This window comes from Neofelis nebulosa, chromosome X, assembly GCF_028018385.1.
Source record: "Neofelis nebulosa isolate mNeoNeb1 chromosome X, mNeoNeb1.pri, whole genome shotgun sequence".
Taxonomy (NCBI): Eukaryota; Metazoa; Chordata; class Mammalia; order Carnivora; family Felidae; genus Neofelis; species Neofelis nebulosa.
The window spans coordinates 48,811,953-48,829,222 of NC_080800.1; the positions used below are offsets into that span (position 1 = coordinate 48,811,953).

The 17,270-nt window shown below is 43.8% G+C and overlaps 1 protein-coding gene across 6 annotated transcripts in view; it reads left to right on the forward strand.

The window, feature by feature from the left end:
* Window positions 1-14,646, forward strand: part of GNL3L (G protein nucleolar 3 like) — a 27,801-nt gene extending 13,155 nt beyond the window's left edge. For 5 of the 6 annotated variants that reach the window (XM_058712308.1, XM_058712310.1, XM_058712306.1 and 2 more), the window contains 8 exons: window positions 1,569-1,713; window positions 3,879-3,966; window positions 4,473-4,647; window positions 4,734-4,876; window positions 5,182-5,318; window positions 7,130-7,257; window positions 10,621-10,840; window positions 12,390-14,646. In XM_058712308.1, coding sequence (XP_058568291.1) covers window positions 1,569-1,713; window positions 3,879-3,966; window positions 4,473-4,647; window positions 4,734-4,876; window positions 5,182-5,318; window positions 7,130-7,257; window positions 10,621-10,840; window positions 12,390-12,472 — 1,119 coding nt within the window. In that variant the 3' untranslated portion in view covers window positions 12,473-14,646. The remainder of the gene's footprint in view (window positions 1-1,568; window positions 1,714-3,878; window positions 3,967-4,472; window positions 4,648-4,733; window positions 4,877-5,181; window positions 5,319-7,129; window positions 7,258-10,620; window positions 10,841-12,389) is intronic. The other variant, XM_058712312.1, reaches the window with a different exon arrangement.
* Window positions 14,647-17,270: the final 2,624 nt, after the last annotated feature.

A 17,270-nucleotide genomic window follows, 5' to 3' on the forward strand; every position in this document is an offset into this window, starting at 1 on the left:
TTCTATATTTTAGATTTTTGGAAAGTCTTTTTTCCCCTATATATAAGGATAATACATACTGTCCCTAGAAAATTTGGAAAATATAGCTACTTGTTAACTTTTAAAAAAATGTCTCCATTTTTCTGTTTAACACAAATCACACTACTTTCTAATTATATCATTAACACAGAAACACAGTTTTGTTGTAAAATGTTAAAGTATTATAGTAACATGGTTGCTTCTGAGGAGAGAAACTGAGTGTTGCAGGACATGTTTTCAGTTTTGCACTAGGTGTAGAATTTCCTAAAGTAGAAAAAATAAAAGCAATTATAGACAGCTTAAGTGACTTTTCACCAGTATCCTTAATTCCAATTTCCTTTATCCATACCCAGAGGTAACCACCATTGTTAGCTTGGTGGCTGTTTTTTCAGATGTTTTTCTTTGTTTTATATGTATGTAGATGTATATATAGAGAGAAATAGAGAAGGAAGTGTTTGGAAGTGTCATTCATATGTGTCATCCTGGGGCTTGCTTTTTTTTGTGGCAAATTTTTTGTAGAGGTGTACTTTTCTTATGCTAAATAAAGTTAGTTTCTAATTTTTAATCATTCTAAGCAGTACTTTAACACACACCCTTGCACATGTTATCTTGGCTGGTGGGTGAGTGTTTGTATAGGTTGGGTACTAAGAGGTGGAATGGCTAGGTCATATACTTTATGTATTTTACAGTTTCCCAGACACTGACAAATTGCCTCTCTTCTAGTGGCTATACCAATTTATCTACCTACCACTGGGGTAGATGAATGTGTGAGGGCTTATTTCCCTACATCCTTTCCAACATTTGATATCATTAAAGCTTTTTTAATCTTTACTCATTTGGGAGAAACCTGATATCTCATTTATAATTTTTGGCCTTCTTTATGGCAAAAAAAACGTGGTGAGCATCCTTTTCTGACATCTCTCTTTCATTTGTATTCCACTTTAAGGATATATTTCCTTAACCTATTTCTTACTGATGGATATTTAGCTTAATTCCTATTTTGCATTTCTGTGTTGGAAAGGAAAGAGGAAGAGATGGAAGGGCATCAGGAGTAAGGAGTTGGAGGCTGGAGTGGCTTTGTCCTATGTGAGGGATCAAGGGAAAGTAGGCTATGGGCCAGGCACTATATTACCAACACAGGCAGGGAAGGTAGTGTGCCTGTTTTGTGGATGAGGGCACTGAGGCCCAGAGAAGGGGAACAGGATTTGATGCACACACACCTGTGAGAGGCAGAGCTGGAATTCAAACCTGGCTTGACTAGAGGCCAGGATGCCGTCTTTCCCCTGCTGAAGGAGGCAAGAGATCTGTGTGTCTAGAGAGAGGGAAGGACAGAGAAGACTGAAGATGCAGTGACAGTGGAGAAAGAGGCCTTGTGCAAGCAGGGAAATGGCAGGTATTCAGGACCTGTGTGAGAAGTCCTCAGTTTCAGCCTTGGGGATCTTGGTGATCACAGGGAGGTGGCCCTGAAAGTTTCACTGAAAGCTGGAAATCTGGACTCAGACCACATTTCCCACCTGATGCCTCTTCTGTAATAACCCCTCATTTTCCAGAATCGTTGCACTGTGCCAGTGGATCAAGCCTCTGAGTCACTGCTGAAAAGCAAAGCCTGCTTTGGAGCTGAAAACCTCATGAGGGTTTTGGGGAATTATTGCCGCCTTGGTGAAGTGCACACCCATATTCGTGTGGGTGTTGTGGGTAAGGCCTAGAGGGAGGTCATGGGGCTCAGGCTCCTTCCTTGGGCAGGGGTTTTGCTGGGTGAAGGACTCTGGGAGCTTCACGTTACCCTTCTGGGGAAGAGAGGAGCAGTTCAGGAAGGGTTCTGTGATTTGTGATATGTATTGGTGAATGTAGGAAGGCATACTCAGAATCACCACCATGCATTGAGTATTAGAGCTATGGACCAAATACACAGGGCTATGCTTGGTGTTGGTGCCATCTCATCCTACCAGAACTGTTGGGGGAGGGAGGGGTGAACATATCTCTTTTACAGATAAGAACACTGAGGCCCAGATAAGGGAAAGGGAATTGTGGGGATCAACCCTGTGTGAGGCAAGGTAGAGCTGATGCTCAAACTTGGGCCTGTATGGAACCCAGGGCACTAAAGGAAGGATGATGGGGAGAGAATAGGGAAATTGAGAGAAAAAGAGATAGACTATCAGGGAGAGGAAGTAAAGCCAAGAGAGAAAGACATTGGAGAGAGTTGGACACTGAGAAAAAGGTATAGGTATACAGACCTGAATAGACCTAGAAAAAGAACTGGGAAATGGTGGGATTGGTGGGGAGTAGAAAGGAAAGATGGATTTAAATGACAGAGGCATGTAGAGAGAGGGAGATAATGAAAACAAAAAGATACCAGAAGCAACATAGAGACAGACATGTGCACAGAGACCTGCAGAAAGACATATAAGAGGGCTAGACACTCCATGCATCTAGAGAGACAGAACTCCATACCAAAGAAAGAATGAGAAAGTCAGACACAGGGATAGAGACTGAGAGGGAGGTACACATGGAAAGAGCCAGGAACAAAGAAGTAGACATGGAGGAACACACACACACACACACACACACACACACACACACCTGTGAACACATGCAGGTCCACAAATACATGTACAGATCTATACTTGTGCAAACATATCCAGACCCAGAGGCAAAATATATGCAAACCAAGTTCTTCCTACACACTCATCCCAACTTTGCTCCCTGCAAAACGAATAGAGGCACAGAGAGACACGTGCCCAGATACACTTAACCCTCAGACACAGTCACATACCCAGTCATAGAAGGAGACAAATATACAAACATGTCTATGATGAGATAGATGTATATTCATAGAGAAATAAAGATAGAGAGAGGGGTTAGGGATGTAGACAGGGAGACAGAAGAAGACATAGTGAAACACATACAGAGGCATACACAGAGACAAGCCCATGGAGAGAAGGAACACCAAAAGAGACTGGGAGAAGTTGGCATAGAGGGAATTAAAAAGAGGCAGAATTGGTGGGGTGAGGACAACCAGAAAGGACAATGGCTAGAATGAGAGATAAGGAGACAAATCAGCAGAGAAATAGGTGTTTAGATAGAGATACACAAAGAAAGACGTATATGATAGAGAAAAAGACTGAGTGGGAGAAAGTAAAAATGGAAAAGTAAATAGTAACATTTAGAATGAGGACAACCGAGATATGCATGTGTGTGTGTGTGTGTGCGCGCGCACGCACGCCTGTGAAGTGCGCGCGCACACACACACACATTGACGTACAGACTTCTACGTATGAGGAGTATATACACATAGGCACATCCATGAGAGAGTGGTCTGTGTATAAATTCTAGCACACAGAGAAAGATAATGGTGAGAATGAGAGACCTGGTGAGGGAGTAGCACACAAAGACATCCACAGGCCTAAAGGTGCTCACAGATGCTTGAACAGAAAAACATGCACCACAGGCAGACAGTTGCACTGAGAGACTGACATCTGGAGAGGGCCCTCCCATTCCCCACCAGGTGAATTTTACACCAGGACAGATGGTTCTTTGTTTCATGGACACGTCCTGATATCTACCTTCTGTTGGATCATGTTATGGAGGCCTTGCATTGAGCACCTTTCCCAAGCTGGTTGTAGGTGGGAGGTGAGTGTCACATCTAGAGAGTGACATGTTTACCCAGTATGGTCACAAATGGAGGAAAGGGTTAGGAAGGCCATGTTGGGGCTTGGCCAGGGCCTGGGATAGGAAGGTAGGAGGCCAGGCCCTGTTTTTGGCTTCCCCATGGCTCGGTCATTGTTCCTGCCTGGACACAGGCTGGCCCAAGTGTTCCTGAGGGCCTTTCCTGCCCTGAGCCATCTGTTGTTCCTTTATAGGCCTTCCCAATGTTGGGAAGAGCAGCCTGATCAATAGCCTGAAACGCAGCCGTGCATGCAGTGTGGGAGCTGTTCCTGGGGTCACCAAGTAAGCACCTGCCTGCTCCCTGACTCCACAGCTCCTTGACCCTACCATTCCTCCATCTCCCATGACTTCAGCCCCTGCCCCTTTCCTTATCTTGGCCCAGTCTCTGATTCTTCCTCTGGGCATGGGAGTCTCACTAACAGCCCTTGGTGTGGGCCAGGTACTGAGCTGGGTGCTTTCCCCCTTAGCTCCTTGAAGTCTCTTAGCAGCCATGCAAGATTGGGCTACAGATAAGCAACTCTATTTCTTTGATGAAGCAACAGAGACTCAGAGAGTCAGAAGCTTGTCCATGGTCCTACAGCTTAGTCCTCACTGCCAGGGACTAGACTAGAATTAGTCCCAGGTTTGTAGGCCGCAGAGCCCCAGCCCCACATCTCTTCATCTTAATCTGTATGCTATCTTCCCCTCACCCCTCTCCCAGCTGTGTGCCTGGGGCCTAGAGGATACCAGACACATCCCTTGCTCATCAGTGTCTTGTGTTCTCTCTTATCTCCTCTTTTCTGTCCTAGGTTCATGCAGGAGGTCTATCTGGACAAGTTCATCAGGCTGCTGGATGCCCCAGGCATTGTCCCAGGACCAAACTCAGAGGTGGGCACCATCCTGTGCAACTGCATCCATGTACAGAAGTTGGCAGACCCTGTGACCCCAGTAGAGACCATCCTGCAGCGCTGTAACATGGAGGAGGTACAGAAGGCTCTAGCTCATACCCTGCCTCACTCCAAGGGCCCCTCAATTTTCCTCATTGTTTCTCTTCCTTCTTTCTTCACCAGATTTCCAGCTATTATGGCATCTCTGGGTTCCAGACCACTGAGCACTTTCTGACTGCGGTGGCTCACCGCCTGGGGAAGAAGAAGAAGGGAGGCGTATACAGTCAGGAACAGGCAGCCAAAGCTGTTTTGGCTGACTGGGTGAGGTGAGGAGGGGGCTAGGAGTCAGGGTGAGACCTGCTGAGAGTCATGCTCCACAAAGGGGTGCATCTGTGTTTAGTGATGGACAGCCTGACATCCTGGGTCCTAGGGCAGGGGAAGGCTGAGGCACCAGGTCATGTTCTGATCAGGAATTTATGGCCAGTGGTTATCCAGAAACTCAACTTGTTGTTCTGAAGCTACTGTGGGTTTTCTTGTTGTTCTTCATTGTTTCTGACTTGGGAACTCATCCTCTCTTTGGTCATTTGTTCTCTTAATGATATCACCAATTTCCTCCCACCTCCCAATGCAGTGGGAAGATCAGCTTCTATACACTCCCACCTGCCACCCACACTTTGCCTGCTCATCTCAGTGCTGAGATCATTAAGGAGATGACTGAAGTCTTTGACATTGAGGATACCGAGCAGGCCAATGAAGATACCATGGAATGTAAGTGGGGGCAAGTGGAATGGCCTGCCCAGCACTTTGTCTTGCCCTGGGTGGGAGCCACACAGACCCAACAACAAATCCCATGTTTGATCCCTGCCCCTGCCCTGGCCCTACTCTGGCTTTGAGAAAATTGTTTAACCAACTCTAAGCTTAATGTTTTCTCCCACAAGGTGGAGAATTCTAATCTGGACCATGGGGGTGGTTGTGGTCTTTTGGTAGATAGGAAAAAAGTCAGCAAAGTACTATGTACACAGTGGGGTGCTCAGGAAATATGAGGGTCCTTTCCCCATCTCTTGGGACCTGGAATGGACTAAGACACTCCTATGCAAAACCCCTTCTCTCTTGTTGCCCTAGGCTTTGCCTCAGCCATTGCATGTCCATTCCTAGATTTTCATTCTTACCCCCATTGACAGGGAGACATCTGAGTCACAGAAAGGTGATACTTGCTGAATGGTGCCCGGTCAGTGGCAGGCAGAGGTGGCATTTAAAGTAGCTCTTCTGCCCTGTGGTCTAAGACAGTCCTAGCCCAGTGTAGCTAAGTGGTTAAAAAATGGATTGCCTGGATTCAAATCCAAGTTTTGTTTCTTGCTAGCTGTGTGATGCTGCATAAGTTACTTAATTTTTCCATGTCTCAATGACATCATCTATAAAATGGGGACAGTGGCACTCACCCGATAAGTTGTTCGTGAAGACTTACTTAATATGTAAAAACACTTGGAGCAGTGCCTGGCTTATAGTACATGCTTGGTGAGTATTAGGTGTTATTAAGATGATTGTTTGCTGGGGTTCAGAAGTGTGGCTTTCAGAAATTTCTGTAGGAAGTTCTTTTCAGATACTACTATCTGCAAACTTGGCTTATGGCTCCTCCCCCCCATCTCTATCTCACCTAGGAAAGGTGCCCAGTGTTCTCTGGACCTGTCTGGGGTAGTGGAAAAAGCCCTAGCTGGCCTGCCTTCTGGTTTCTCTGTTTCTCTTGAGGGCCACTTGCTTTCCTTCTCTGGGCCTTTTAGTGTCCTTGGAGTTTAGATGAGGGCAAGGAGACTTGCTTTCTCTAGAGTTTATTCTCCATGTGGCTTTAGGCATGTCCATTCCCTTTCAGAACTTTACTTCCCTCTTCTACCAAGTGGGCAGCTGGGGAGAATTAGAGCTCACGTTCTTATGATGATGCTTGACCCTGGCTGCATGTGAGGGCAAAAGGGGCTCCATCACTGAGAATGTGCTTTGGCAAAATATTGAGGTCTGAGAAATTGAGGAGAGGGAGAAATTAATGGTGAGAGTTTCCTAGAAGAGTTGGTCCTAGTGTTGTATCTTGAAGAGTGAGTAGGGATTAGAGGAAAGGGATAGGGGCAAAATTTAGAAGTAGGTGGGATAATGTGGACCCAGGGCAATGGGTTACATTAATGGTTTGCAGTGGAGACCAACTCCAGGCAAGGGGCCAGAGTGAGGGGGAGAGAGGCCTGGTCCTAGGGAGGGAAACCCAGTGGCTGCCATTTACTGAGCAGTGTCTCAGACCAGTGCATTTCAGGCATCCTCTGCTGTGACGGCAGCCTTATGTCATAGACTTGTGGTATTCTCATTTTCCAGATGAGGAAGGTAAGGCTCCAAGAACAGCTCCCAGCAGGTGAATTTAATCCTCACATGCCTTTAATCCTTTGACATGGGTCCTCCCAGCAGGAATGAAAGAGTCTTCCTTTCCAACTCCCTTGGGCAGTGTCCACATATCCTTTCCACTGAGGCCTGATCAGTGGGGATCAGGGGGCTGGCCACAGGAAGGAGCTAGGGCCCTGACAGTGGTTTTGGTTGTGTTAAAGGCTTGGCCACTGGAGAATCAGATGAACTGTTGGGTGATGTGGACCCGCTTGAAATGGAGATCAAGTGGCTCCATTCTCCGATGATGAAAATAGCAGATGCCATGGAAAATAAAACCACCGTGTATAAGGTACCCGTCCTCTTTATTCATAGCAACCCTCTCCTCTACCCAGGGCTCTGGGAAGTGGTTGGTCCCTTCTGCCTGGCTCCCACAAGGTTTGCCTATAATGGTGGGGAGATGTAGGTCATTCATTCACTTCCTGTGGGCTCCCTGGGTGTCAGGTGGTGTGTATCCTTTGCCAGGCAATGGCAGGTCCAAGGAAGAGGCATACTCTCTCAAGGAGCTTTGCCTGCCTGGCTCCAGCCTAGAGAATAAGTATCCTCATTTGGCCACCCAGTTGTTCAAGTTGAAAACCTGGTTATCCTTGACTCTTCTTTCCAACTAGCATCTAGTGTCCCATACAGTCAGTCAGTAAGTCCTATGGCCTCTCTCTCCTAAGTCTCTTGAGAAACTATCAGCTTCTTTTGATCCCTACCCTTTCTATAACCCTAGTCTAAGCTTCTAACCTTTTCTCACTTGGACATATGTCCCATGGTTTCTAATGGCCCAGTCTGACCATGTCACCTCCCCTGTTACGGCTCCCCAGCACCTACATGATCAACTCAATATGTCATGCTATGACTCCTGGAGGCTCTTTTCAGCTTCTTCTGCTAGTCCTCCTATCTCTGCCCTTTGAGAGGTTGCAGTTTAATGGGTTTTGGATACAGACATCTGTACTGTTACGGGAGACACACAGACTAGAGGTGGGAGCAGAGGTTGGGAAAGCATGGATCTGAGGGCTGTAACTATGCTACTTGTGAATCAAGGAAGTCTTGCTGGAGGCCTTGATGCTTGCGTCACCTCTTGGAGGCTGAGGAATTCTCTGGGCAAGTTGCAGGGGGTGGGGGGCAGCAGCCGATGGCTAGGAGCTCAGCCAGTGCTTATGCCGAGGCCCAAAAAGGAGATAGTGTGGTGTTTTAGGGAAATCGTTTGTGGTGCAGAGTAGTTGGAATGAGAATGGAGGCAAGGAAAGATGAATCTGGAATCAGATTACAGCAGTCCTTGAGTTTGACTTTAAGCCATGGGTATTAGGAAAACACTGAAAGTTGGTTATTTTTTTCTGTCAAAGCATTTTCCTTTTTTTCTGATTTTATTTAAAATATCTTTTCTTTACATTTATATTTCGACTAGGTAATATGTGTACATGGCATAAAATTTCAAAGGTACTAAAGGGTATGCAGTGAAAAGTTTCTCTGGCATCTGTCTCCCAGCCACCTTGTCCCCTCCTTGGTGACAGACTTGAATGTCCTTTCATAGCTATTCCATCTTTATGCACACACATATATATGTGTAAGGAGATACAGAGATCTGTTTTAGTTCAAATAATAGCATAGTATTTATATTATTCCGTATTTTGCTTATGTCACTTACAAAATCATCTTGTAGATTGTTTCACGTGATTACTTAAAGAGCTGTCCTTTCTTTTTGATGGCTACATACCATCTGGAAGGGTTTCTTAAGCAAAGAAGTGACGTGGTTAGGTTTGTGTACTATAGGTATCACTCTGGTGGCCGGAGTAAAAATCAGGTTAGAAAGAAAGGGAGCAGGGTGGAGGCAGGGGTTCAAGGAAGGAAACTGTCATCTGTATTCTATAAGAGATGATGAGGCCTGCACTGAGGTAGTGGCAGGAATCACGCCATTCTCATCCTCACACAATTTTAAACATTCCCCTGGTGCTTACAGGAAAACCAGTGTAAAGTTGTATGTTTAAGGCCATCCTCTGGTAATACTTCTTAATGAGCCCATAAGCCCCAGGACATACCATTTTTCCTCAGGGACCTATAGTAGTTTCCCACTCTATGCTACAGGTTTCAGACTCAGGTTCAGGGAACCTGAGTAGGACCACTTCATTGTACAACTCTGGGAGATACCATTTAGATGTGCTATATTGTGAATGGTGCCCCCGGCTGCAACCCCAGAATTGTGTAGTTTGGTAGTCTTGCCTTTTATCCACTATAGGGTGGTGGGTAGTCATACATACATATAAGCGTGACTGCTAGGGTTCGTATTTATTCCACTATTTACTAGTTGTGTGACCTTAGGTGCCTTGTTTGTCATAGCATTGCTACAAGGATTAAATGAGTTAATATGTATATGTGTGTGTATATATATATACACACGTGAAAAGATGTTCAATATCACTCATCATAGGGAAGTACAAATAAAAACCATAATGAGATACCACCTCACATCTGGCAGAGTGGCTAAAATTAACAACTCAGGGAACAACAGATGTTGGCAAGGATGTGGAAAAAGAGGGAACCCTTTTGCACTACTGGTGCGAATGCAAACTGGTGCAGCCACTCTGGCAAACAGTATGGAGATTCCTCAAAAAATTAACAATAGAACTACCCTATGACCCAGCAATTGCACTGCTAGGTATTTATCCAAAGGATACAAAAATGCTGATTTGAAGGGACACATGTACCCTAATGTTTATAGCAGCACTATTGACAATAGCCCAATTATGGAAAGAACCCAAATTTTCATCAACTGATGAATAGATAAAGCCGATAGAATGGAGTACTACTTGGCAAAGGAAAAGAATGAAATCTTGCCATTTGCAACAACATGGATGGAACTAGAGGGTATTATGTTAAGCAAAATAAGTCAATCAGAGAAAGACAAATATGATTTCAGTCATGTGGAATTTAAGAAACAACAGGTGAACATAGGGAAAGAGAAGAAAAAATAAGATAAAAGCAGAGGGAGGCAAACCACAGGTGACTCAGATACAGAGTGAACAAACTGAGGATTGCTGGAAGGGAGGTGGGTGGGGGATGGGTTAAAGGGGTGATGGGCATTAAGGAGGGCACTTGTGGAGATGAGCACTGGGTGTCATATAAGATGAACCGCTGGATTCTATTCCTTAAACCACGACTACACTGTATGTTAATTAACTTGAGTTAAAAAAAAGGAATCATCATAATACCAATTGTCATTAATCAAGTAACTCATTTTTTAAATTTTATTCTTGTAAAAGCCATGCAAGCTACCCATTGTCTATCCCATTTGACAGATGATCAAACTGCAGCTGAGAGATTAACTGAAGCACCTTCTAGTTTGTGATAGAGCCAGACTTGGAGCTTAGTTCTACCTGTTCTTTTTTAAGTTTATGTATTTTGAGAGAGAGAACACAAGCAGGAAGGAACAGAGAGAGAGGGAGAGAGAGAATCCTAAGCAGACTCTGCATTCTCAGTGCAGAACCCAACATGGGGCCCAAACTCACAAACCGTGAGATCTTGACCTGAAACGAAATCAAGAGTCAGATGTTTAACCCGCTGAGCCACCCAGGTACCCCAGGATTCCTATTCTTAAGCAAATCTGTCCCTGCCTCCTCTGCAGAAGTCTTTGGAGGACCCAGACCTCACTGTTGTCCCTCTCTCTCTCCAGATTGGAGATCTTACTGGGTATTGCACCAATCCAAACCGTCATCAGATGGGGTGGGCTAAACGCAATGTGGACCACCGCCTCAGGAATAATAGCACTGTGGACATCTGCCCTGTGGACCGCCGTCCAATGCTGCAGAGGATCATGGAGACAGACCCCCTGCAGCAGGGCCAGGCTCTGGCATTTGCCCTGAAGAATAAGAAGAAGATGCAGAAGCGTACTGGTGGGGGCACCTGACCATACCCCTCTTACCCATGCTCCAAAAATGCCCACGTAGGCCTTGATTAGGGGCTCTTGAGCGAACATTTACATGTGTCCAGCGCAAGGCTAACCCTGGTTAGGGGGCATAGGTTTGGAGGCTCACCTATTAGCACAGTGGTTCTCAAACTTTATAGCTTATTATTAGAATCACCTGGAAGGCTTGTTAAAACACAGATTACTGGAACCCACCCCCAGAGTTTCTGATTGAGTATATTGGCCATAGCACTTGAGAATTTGTGTTGCTAACTGGTTCCTGGTGGATGCTGATGTTGTGCCTCTGGGAACCACACGTGGAGAACCTAGTCTGTGTATCAAATAGCTACCATTTATGTATTAGTTGCTTTCTACGGAACTTACAGATTATATATAATGTTTACTGTATCAGTAGGCAATGTACTCAAAATCTGAAAGGTACAAAACGATATACAGTGAAATGTTTCTCTCCTTCCAATCTCCTAGTCATCTAGGGCTTCTCACAGAGGTGACCAGTTAATTTCTTCTCATTCCTGAGATAGGTACACAGGCAAATAGCTATATATTTTTTATTCTCTTTTTCTATGCAGATGCTAGTCAACTGATCACAGTTTTGCCATATCATGTTTCCATTTAATATGTAATGTAAATTCATAAAAGAACTTCCTCCATTTTAATGGTGGTCTGTTGTGTGGTTGGCCAATTTAGGTCTTCATGCTGTACTAATCTTCACTAACTCATTGCAAACCTTATCCCGATTTGGTAAGTGAGGAAACAGGCCCAGAGACATTAAATGATATACTCAAGGTAAAACAACTAGCATTTGATGGAGCCAAGATGTAAACCTAGGATTTATTGACCCCATAAGCCCAGTTCTTTGCTCTTGGCCTGGTTTCACACTGAGTCCTGGGAATCCAGAGATGAAATACCCTTGAACTCCTGGTCTTATTATAAGGGAGTGAGGAAGAGATAAGAAAACAGACATTGGTCACAGAGAAAGAAGAGTGGGGAAACCTAACCCAGCCTGGTGAACCTAACCCAGATGGTGGTGGGGTAGGGATGATCAGAGAAGGCTTCCTGGAGGACATGTTATCTGAGGGGAATCTTGAAGAACAGGCTGAAGGCTGGAGGATGGGAAGTGAGCATTCAGGCTCAAAGACCCTACTTTATGCTACCCCTTTGCTGTGAGAGCTTTAACGGTAGTAGCAGAGTGCTAAGCTCAACACAGTAAAAGAAAATTGCTGTTTTGATACTAGAAAGGAAAAAAAAAATACCTGGAGCCCAGTGAGTCTGACACTCTGAGATAGACCCTATGTTGGGGTGATCATTTCACAAGTAGATAAATGAGTCTACCTGTGAGCTTGTGCATTGACTGCCAACCCCCCCCCCCCACCGCCAGTTGTTTTGTATAGTGGTGGGGGTAAGTGAGCCAGTTTGGGAGTTTGATATAGATCAAGATAGATATAGGCCAGCTCTGGCAGGCCCTCCTGCTGGCAAGCCACCCATTAAGTGACTGCTTGTATTTCTCCCTTCTGCAGATAAACTCGCCAGCAAGTTGTCTGATTCCATGATGTCTGTCCTCGACCTCTCTGGCAACGCTGATGACAGTGCTGGTGACTGATCGACTAATCTCACCACCCTTTCCCCTCCAAGCACCAGTTCCAGTGGGATGATGGAATACAGATGAAATGGTGTGCTTCTCCCTGAAGCACCTGCATATTAAAAGAACTCCTCCCCCACCATGTCCCCTTCTCACTGTTCCCTCCATTTTTCAAGAAAAAAGAGTCCCAAGTTGCCAGAGCTGGCAAACCTAATACTCTTTATTTAACCCCTACTCTGTTTTTCAAGGGAAATAAAATTATCAGCAGATCCCTGATACTAACAGTTTATCCCCACCCTGTAGGTTAGGATGGTTAGAAGACTGGCCCTCACAAAACCCTCTTGAATAGCTAAATGTGCAACTAGAGGTGAGGCTTTTGGTAACCTGGTGGTCCCTGGGAGGGTGATGATTTCTTTATCAGTCGGCAACATATTTCAGTGGCAAGCCATTCCTGTGGTGGGCTGTAGGCTATGCATCTTCCTCCCACCAAGTCTGCAGATCCTCTTCTGTGTGGCAGTGACAGTAGCGGGAGAAGTGATGATCCTTGTCTGTGGAAGGGTCTGGGGATAGGATAGAGAGAAGAGAACACAAGCCTGGCTGTGGTAAACACTACCTTGTTTACACGAAGGGAAAATAGGATGCTTGTTGGTAGCCTGGCTACATGGCGGGGGTGGGCAAGTCACACATTCGGGCATTTCTAGGCAGATTGGGTTGGAGGAATCCCTTGAAGTGAGACACTCTGGCTGGGCCCAACCCTTGCGTGATCATTTCTCATCCGGCACCAGCTTTGAATTCCGAATTCCGTCATTCAAAGGGATCTGGTGCCATTAGCTGTTGTATTAGGGGTTCATTGGTTGAAGTCACTATACCCCATTAAAATATAATTAGCCACCTGCTCTGGGAGAGCCTACCCCATCAGACAAAGATAGTGTCAAGGGGCCCTCAGAAAGGGACTGGAGTAGATGGCAGCAGATAAAACAATCTTACTTTACCAGAGTTTGGGCTGTTGTACATGACCTTTGTCCCAGCAATCTACTGGGAACAGATTTGAGGGGATTGGCTGTTACATCACTTCAGTCTTTGTCCTCCACCCCAAACTTCCACATCATCTTTGGACCCACAGCCACATCTTAGTCTTGCCTCATGCTGTCACCCCCTAATTTGCCTATTCAAATCCTAAGAGCAGAATCGCATGATGGACTGGCGAGCCCTTGGCTGCAGGCTGATTGGTGGGGAAGTGCAGACCACTCCTGCATTCTGGGGCAGCCAAAAAAGAATTAAGTACTACTTGAGCACACACTGCACAAAACCCTGGAAACCTCTTAACTCCTTTAATCCTCAGTACAGCTATTCCAGTAAGGGGTTAGTCTCCCCATATGAAAGGCTAAGGGAGTTGTTAGGATGTACCCAAGACAGTGCCAGGATTGGAAACCAGATATGATAAAAAACGCATGTAGGTTCTTTCCTCTGCATTGTGCTGCCTCCTTACCATTGATTAAATGCCTATGCGTGTGCCAGCTTTAGATACATGCTTTTTTCAGTAAAATAAGAGTCTTACTAAAATTCTACTTCCAAGTCCCTTTGCATGGAGTACAACTTATTTCACAGTGTCTTATCAAACTCTCCTGGCAGGTAAATAATGTTACAATGAAAAATTGGATCCCAGGATAGCTAAGGCCATTTTAAAACTTATATGGCATTTCTTTGAACTTTGTGTTTTCTAGAGGTGTCTGGGTGGCTCAGTTGGTTGAGCATCTGACTCTTGATTTTGGCTCAGGTCATGATCCCAGGGTCATGGGATTGAGCTGTTTCAGGCTCTGCACTGAGCGTGGAGCCTGCTTGAGATTCTCTGCCTTCTATTCACCCCTCTCTCCCATTCACAGTCTCTTTCTAAAATTAAAAAAAAATGAAAATGTTTTCTAGTACTCCTAAGAGATACTGAAAACTAAGCACTGGACATATGAGGTATCTCAATGAGTAAGAAGGAGCATGGGAGGAGCACCTGGCTGCCTCAGTTGGTAAAGCATGCGACTTGATCTTGGGGAGTTCAAGCCCCATGTTGGGTGCAGAGCTTAATTAAAAAAAAAAAAGCATGGGGATGTGATTTGGCCTAAATCAAACAGAAGAACTAAAGTAGTCCTGTCGGGATAAGAATTTGGGACTCCAGATTCTCTACAATGTATCACAACTTAAAATTCTTTCTTTAGTCATTTACCTCATTTAAAAAAATATTAAGATTTGATGTATATACAATAAAGTTCACCCTTTATAGTGTAAGTTATTTCACTTTGGACAAATGTATACAGTAGTGAACTACTAATACAATCATGACATGGAATAGTTCTATCATCCCTGAATCACTAGGGCCTTTTGTAGTTAACCCTTTTATTCCTACCTTCAGTTTCTGGGAACCACTGATAATGTTTTCTGTCTCTAGTTTTGCTTTCATGTGAATGTCATGTGAAAAGAATCCTACAACATGTAGGCTTATTTTATACCTATAGATTTTTTAAATTGTATTTAAAAAGTTACATAGAATAAAATTCCTCTTGGTGTACATTTCTATAAGCTTTGACAAACGCAGAGTTGTGTAAACAACACAATCAAGGTACAGAACAGTTCCATTATTTCCTGCCCTCCACCAACATTTCTTAAAGTTTAGTTTTGAGAGAGACAGCACGAGTGGGGGAGGGGCAGAGAGTGAGAGAGAATCTCAAGTAGGCTCCATGCTGTCGGCACAGAGACTGATGCGGGTCTCAAAACCACGAAGCTGTGAGATCATGACCTGAGCTGAAACCAAGAATCCAATGCTTAACCAACTGTGCCATCCAGGTGCTCCTATAGTATGTAACCTTTTGAGACTGGTTTCTTTCAATAAGCACAATACACCTGAGATTCATCCATGTTGTAGGGTTTATCAGTAGTTCCTTATGTCTGAGTCATACTCCATTGTATGGATGTACCACGATTTGTTTATTCCCAAGTTGAAGGGACATTGGGTTTCCAGTTTTGGGTGATCACAAATAAAGTTGCCATAAACATTTGTATGCAATTTTTTGTGTTTTCATTTCTTGAGAGAATACTTAAGAGCTGGATTGCTGGCATATGTGGGAAGTATGTGTTTAACATTCTCAGAAACTGCTACGCTGTTTCTCAAAGTAGCTGTACCATTTTTCATTCCCATTAGTGTGTGAAAGTTTAAGTTGTTTTACATCCTTTCCAGCACTTGGCATTGTCAGTTTTTTGACGTTAGTTTGTAGTAGGATGTAGTGGTATCTCATGATTTTGATTTGCATTTCTTTGCTGACTAGTGAGTTGAGAATATTTTCATGTGCTTATTTGTCATCCATATATGTTCTTTGGCAAAGTGTTCAAACCTCATATATATATATATATATATATATATATATATATATATATTGCTATTTCTTTATCATATATGCTTTGTAACATTTTTACCCAGCTTGTGGTTCTGCTTTTCATTCTCCAAAAATTTTTTCCATTCCAAAACTCTTAAAAAAATTTTTTTAAACGTTTGTTCATTTTTTGATACAGAGAGACAGAGTGTGAGTGGGAGAGGGGCAGAGAGAGAGGGAGACACAGAATCAGAAGCAGGCTCCAGGCTCCGAACTGACAGCACAGAGCCAGACGCGGGGCTTGAACTCATGGACCTGAGATCATGACCTGAGCCAAAGTCGGACACCCAACTGACTGAGCCACCCAGGCACCCCCCAAAACTCTTTTAACAGATTTTTTTTTATTTTTAAAAATTGTGGTAAAATACATGTAACATAAAATTTACCACCTTAGCCACTTTTTTCCAATGAAATAAGTTTGCTTTATTTAAAAACAGTAACTTCCTTATGTTGGAGCACAAAATTCAATACTGATACAAATATGAATTTCTCAGGAGGTCAAGATATATGTCAAGCAAATTTTCTGAATTTCTTCTTTTTAATTTTTCTTTTTTTTTACTGTTTTATTTATTTTTGAGAGTGACAGTGTGAGCAGGGGAGGGACAGAGAGAGGGCAACAGAAGATGGCTCTACACTGACAGCAGCAAGCCTAATGTGGGGCTTGAACTCACAAACTGAGATCATGACCTAAGCCAATGTCAGGTGTTGAACCAACTGAGCCACTCAGGCTCCCCTCTGAAATTCTTTTAAAGGAAGAATTTTTAAACCATATGAAACAATGTACATCAACAACATGTATAAATAAGCCACAGTTCAAATTTAAGCTGAATAGTCAAACCATGTAAATGACCTCAACTACTATTTGCTAATATTTACAACACTGTACATATTTTCAATAAGTTAAGTGAATCATCTATCACTCTTCCCATCTCCCAGTCTCCCCAGGACATACATTTTTTTTTCACTAGATTTAATCCAAAAATTTGCTGAGGAGATTCAGGCATTAACTATAGCTGAGTTTAACAGAAATATAGAAAACCACAAAGATTTATTGAGCATTCACAAATGATTACAGCAATTCCTTAGAAACCCTCTATGTTGTCCCCTTCCTTCCTTCCTTCCTTCCTCCTTCCCTTTCTTTCTTTCTTTCTTTCTTTCTTTCTTTCTTTCTTTCTTTCTTTCTTTCTTTCTTTCTTTCTTTCTTTCTTTCTTCTTTTTAAATTTAAATCCAAGCTAGTTAACATATAGTGTAATAATAATTTCAGGAATAGAATTTAGTGACTCATCATTTACATATGAACCCAGTGCTCATCCCAACAATTGTCCTCCTTAATGCCCCTTGCCCACTTAGCTCATCCCCCCAACCCAACATCCCTCCAGCAACCCTCAGTTTGTTCTCTGAT